Consider the following 5,645-nt stretch of genomic DNA (forward strand, 5'->3'; position numbering starts at 1 on the left):
AGTTTAGCTATAAGAAAAACTAGAAAAACATTTCTCTATAATTTTTCGACCATTTCTCTAGGTTTTTGGCTCTAGGGAATCATGTCGAATCTAGTAGTGATATAGGGGGACTTGCCAAACAAGAAAGACACCTTATTGAAAATCAACATGCCTAAGAAATAAGAATCTATTACTCCCTCGGTACCCTTTTAGTTGTCGTTTCAGACAACAAATTTATACTAAAATGAACTAAATTTTTTTGTCCTAACGAAAAGTAAAGAAAAATGGAGGGAGTACATACTAATTTTTTCACTCCGTATGTATGTGTTGAAGATGAACAATCGAAAACAAATTATTAGATCACTGTCAATTTTGCAGTATATTTTTTTTGCCAAAAAGGAAAACTGTATTGTCCCGGTCTATTTTGCTATTAGAAAGTGAGTATAAGTAGGGATATATGTCGGCGTGATCATGGCAGCGTTATGGCAAATTATAAGGACTTCGTATTCTTCGTTCTATCAGACCATTTGTTGCTAATTTCGGGAGAGCAAAAGTTCAGATATGGTGGGCAGTTTGCATTTGAATTACCTGATAGAGGTGCATTTGATTCTGACGGAAGTGACAAGCAGAAATGTTCCAAGTTGCCCACTAAACAGCACGTGCGTGTCAAAACAAGTCACATGGGTGTATACTTTGACTTATGACAAACTCGGAATCCTCTAAGTACGTTTTCATTGAAAATAAACATATTTGCACTAGTGTAGTTCATTTTAGGTAAATGGGAGAAGCATAGTTTTGTTTGTTTACAGATCTTGAGTGTCAGAAACTACAATTTTGTTTAAAGCCATGTGGTACCATTTTTTTAGATTAAAGCAATGTGGTACTTGGCTCAATGCAAACAAACGTTTCTCTACTGATTCAGCAACATTGCTGCAGATGTGATCCATAGAGTATTGTTCTAATTAGCCGGAGCGTTGACGTCAACGCTCCGGCTCGGCGGCTCCGTTCACTGGCTGCGGCCACCGCCGCTCTCGGCGACGAACTCGGCGATGCGGATGATGAGGTCGCGCGCGTCGTCGAACATGGGAATGGTGTAGAACCCGTGGATGGCGTCTGGGTACTCGACCACCCGCACGTCCTTGCCCATGCTCTTGAGCATCTCGCCGTAGCGGCGCTGCCAGTCCTGCAGCGGGTCGTAGCCGCGGATGGCAACCAGCACCGGCGGGAACGCCGGGGAGTCGAGGCCCGCGGCGGCCGCCGGCGACGCGAAGCTGTCGGCCTCGTGGGTGCGGTCGGCGCCGGGCGGCAGGAACGCGCGCCACATCCAGTCGGCGCGCTCGAGGGACACGATGGGCGCGGCGCCGTCGAGGCGGAGCTCGGAGGGCGTCCTCTCCTCGCCGCCGAAGAAGGGCTGGATGGCGACGAGGCCGGCGAGCCGGACGTTCGCGAAGAGCCAAGGGCTCGCGGCGTAGCGGCGGGCGACGTGGTGGGCGACGTTGCCGCCGGCGCTGTCGCCGGCGAGGAAGCAGCGGGAGACGTCGAGCGGGACGGGGTGCTTCTTCGGGTCGTCGAGGAACTGCAGCGCCGCGAGCCCGTCGTCGTAGGGCGCCGGGAAGCGGTGCTCCGGCGAGCGGCGGTAGTCCACGGAGAGCACCGCCGCGGAGGCGCCCCGCGCGATGCGGCGGCAGGCCACGTCGAAGGCCAGCGACGCCGCGGAGAAGAACGCGAACCCGCCGCCGTGGAAGAAGACGATCACGGGGAGCGGCCGCGCCGCGCTCCCGTCGGCGGCCGCCGCCGGGACGAAGAGGCGCGCGCGGAGGCGGAGGGCGCGGTCGACGACGACGTCGCGGGTGGCGACGCCGCGCCACGGGGAGGAGACGGCCGGGACGGGCGGGTCGAGCAGCGAGAGCACGCCGCGGTTCAGCGTGCCGTCGGCGCGGCGTGTAGCGTCGACGAGGAAGTCGGCGACCATGAGGGTGAGCCGCGTGAGGCGCGACACCGGTGGCTCCGGCTTGCGCGGCGCCCGAGGCATCGCCGCCATGGCCGTCGCGTGGTTGATAGTGGTCAGGGAGGGGCTCAGAGCTCAGTGCTGGGGTTGCCTGGTTTTGTAGCTCCAATCTTTTTCTTTCCTTGTCTGAATTTCATCAACTATATTGTCTGAATTTCATCAACATTATGACCGTTTTCATCAAAGAGATCGGTCTATGCAGAAAAATAAGCATAAAGTGATCAAACAAGTCTACCGTGTCAAAAGAGATGGTAGGTTAAATAAAAATTCAGATTTGACACTAGGTAAAGAAAAGCCGGTTGTTGAAGAGCAATCGGTTAACTCAATTGATGAAATTGTCCTCCATGATGATCATGGTTCAAACAATATAGTCGAACAATGTTCAAGTTCGGCTGGGGGGCAAGATAAGAGCAATCATATCGGTTCTGACAGGACCGGTCTGAACCTAAGAAATCTGGTGGTGCAAAAAATAGGACCAAGCCGACTTTTGAGGAGCTTTTGGACAAATACAAGAAGATATCTACGCAATAAACAAGGCAATCAATTGGAAGGCAAACGAAGGAGTTCTTCACCACCAAGATCAAGAAAGCATCATCGGTCATCTTATTGGACTTCATCATTTATCCCGTCGATGTACGCACCATGGACTGCATATTCAGGTGTGTTTAATCTGTGGTTTGATCATAATCCTTGGCTGCCATATTATGACTATCAGTTTTATGCTTTACCAAGGAGTTATGATTTGTATAATCGGCCGCATTGGCCGTCCCAAGACTTTTGTTATTAAACATGCTAAGGAATATAAAGCCGAAATAGTTTGCTGATCTTAAGCTAGAAATTGTTACATTTGCTAGTTCTCTTATTTCGGCTATTTAGGCATGTTTAAAATTAATATATGGCCGATGCATTGCTAATCGTTGCCCTTAGACAATTTTGGTTCAGAAGAATGTTTTTTTGGCAAGCAAGCTTTACAAAAAACCAGGGGTGTATATGTTGACAGCCAAAATTGGCACCAACCGGTCTGACCGGTCGAGGCACTGTGGCCTGTCCGGCAGGGACCGACCGGTCTGACCGGTAGGTCCCACCGATCTGACCGGTCCAGGTAGAGTCCGAGTACAACTAGGGTTTTTCATAGATTTAGATCTGTAAACAGGATTTCTTGCGGGATAAGTCCACCCTACCCTATAAATATAAAGGGTCACGGCCGATTGACGATACAACACAATCGAACCAATCAAATACATTTATCTTTTATCGTCTTTACATTTCCTCTTTACTCTACTTTTCCAACCTCGACATGCTGTTCTTCTCTCGTCTCCATGGCGTTTGAGGACACCCTAGCTGGCCTACCGAGCCTAGGGCAACCCTATGCGCGTTTGCCCCGACGGGGTCCCTCCCGGACGAGCATTCGTCGGATCGTCGTCATTCTGCACGGCGACCGGTCTGACCGCTCCACGCAAGAGGTGCTACAAGGAGCTCCTTCTCGCACTGCGCGACCTAGTGCGATCGTGTGTTGGCCCGTAAAAGACGTCAACACTATTGTTATGGCATCATGCAACATGCTAGTTGGCATCATGCAACATGTATAAACCGACCTGTCACCGTCTTGATTCATGCATCATGATCTATTGTTATGGCAGAGTATTGTTATGGCAGAGCATCCCATTACCGACCTAGGTTAGTTACCAGTTCTTAACATGTACTAGTGTTAGTGTTTATCGACAGAGTGCTAGCGTTTATCACACGGTCCAACATGCTAGTTGGCGGATGATAAATACTCCCTCCGTTCACTGATGATAGTTTTATTTCAAATTGAAAATTTAAAGATTGATAGTCTTATTTATTTGAACCTACCCACCTGTTGCCTCTCAAGCTCCATGCCCATTATTAACTGCGTAGGAGTACATTCGTGTCTCGGGAAACGATGCGATGTTTCGACTTTGCGTGTGGATAAAAACCGGCTGCATGCTGGCAGTAAAGATTGTTTGTTTTTGCAAGGTTTAAGCATTAATGATCTCGTCTTTGCACTAGGTAAATAATGATGGGATCATTGTGCCCATTCGAAATAAGACTATATCTGTGAATGGACGGAGTATTTCCTTTCTGAACAAGCACCAGATCAGCCAGATTCATATCCTGAAACATTTGCACACCATCCCTCTCCAAGGCACCACCAGAACAAGCTTAGTGACTCATTTGAGCATTTCATGAGATATGTGACTTACTTGCACCCACACCACACTGCAAGATTTGTTATATATACATGCATATAAACAGTGCAATTAAAGCTGCTAGTGGTTTGGATCCTAACCGGGTTGGGTGGTTTGGTTTTGCCTCTGGATTCTACTTGGATGGGGGCAAGCGGGTTCTGCACACGTATGGTTTGGTCTAGAATGGTTTTAGGATTCCAAACAAACAGTTTGGTCTGGGTTTATTTGGCTTGGTATGATTCGTTCCTTTTCGCGGTCCAGTCACTCGCCATTAGATCTCCTTCCCACTGGCGCTACATCGCCTCCCTGTCGAAGCCCACCCAGTGATGTGCTCAGCGGCGCTTAGAGGCATCCATCATATCTGATGCAGCAACCTCGTAGATCTTTTATGGTTTTGTTTGGTTTTGGTTTTAAAAAACCAACATATTGGTTTGGTTCAATTTTTGAGGCATGCAGGTGGGGTTTGATTGGTGAGAAGAACGGTAAACAATTTGGTGCTGGTATGGTGTGGTTCTCGGACCATTAGCAGGATGGAGTGCAATATAATCGAAGGATCAGTATTTCGCCGATAATGTGATCCATCCCGAAGATGATTGCGGTGCATCAGCATCCCGCCCATGCTTGACCATCAGAGGAAAGTTCAGCCAAGATGGCACATGAAGTGAAGTAGTACATCTTGAATCTGGCATAGTTGCCTGATCATTTGCTGATGATGTTGATTTTTCTCTTATTTTGTAAACGTGCTGATGATGTGGACACGTATGCCGGTTAACGAACTGTTATCGCCATAAATTAATAGGTTAATTAATGGGCCGCGAGTGAGTTGGGCCTAATGAAGAAATTAAAGAAGGCTTACGAATCGGCTCCTGCGTGAGCGTTTGGGCCATGTGGGCCATGTATCTTTAGATTTAGTTTTTGAGTTAGAGATAGAGTCCGATATGGACACGTTAGTTTAGATTGTTGTCCAAGTCTCCGAACTATAAATATGTATTCTACGACATTTGTCAAAAGAGAACGTCATCACGTTTTTGCAAACAACAATTCTCGGCGCACCAATTCTCGGCGCACCGCCACCCCTAATTCTAGGGTTTCATCCAAGTAAGCGCCATGCTGCCCTGATCGCTTCTTGCGATCAAGGCAGCGTTGTTCTTGCTTTTACCTTGGTATTACTCGTACTGAAACGTTTTTGATGGCGAGTAGTGCTAGTTATCCTGATTTTCGTAGCATGAATTTTAGTAGATTCATCGTGCTTTTGTTGCTGATCATCTACGAACATCATGTCATCTCTGCGCGATCATATTTTAATCTTATACTAATTCTCGTTGCATGGAATTAGTCGCGTAGAGATGACACTCTGCTCCTTTTTCATCTAGTAGATCTAATCTGTTATGGTTAGTTCTTATACTTAAGAATTGGCGTAATATCTGCTAGTTTAGGCCTTGCAAACG

The 5,645-nt window shown here is 47.9% G+C and overlaps 1 protein-coding gene across 1 annotated transcript; it reads right to left on the bottom strand.

Moving 5' to 3' along the window:
• Window positions 1–755: 755 nt before the first annotated feature.
• On the bottom strand, window positions 756–2,044 carry LOC120686776 (probable carboxylesterase 18). Its single transcript, XM_039968975.1, has one exon. It carries the CDS (start codon window positions 2,018–2,020, stop codon window positions 986–988), a length of 1,035 nt encoding a protein of 344 aa, XP_039824909.1. The 5' UTR covers window positions 2,021–2,044; the 3' UTR covers window positions 756–985.
• Between the last annotated feature and the right edge of the window lie 3,601 nt (window positions 2,045–5,645).

Source organism: Panicum virgatum, chromosome 8N, assembly GCF_016808335.1.
Source record: "Panicum virgatum strain AP13 chromosome 8N, P.virgatum_v5, whole genome shotgun sequence".
NCBI lineage: Eukaryota > Viridiplantae > Streptophyta > Magnoliopsida > Poales > Poaceae > Panicum > Panicum virgatum.

Coding starts and splice junctions, on each gene's coding strand:
- LOC120686776 (XM_039968975.1), bottom strand. CDS start 2,020: ATGGCGGCGATGCCTCGGGCGCCGCGCAAGCCGGAGCCACCGGTGTCG.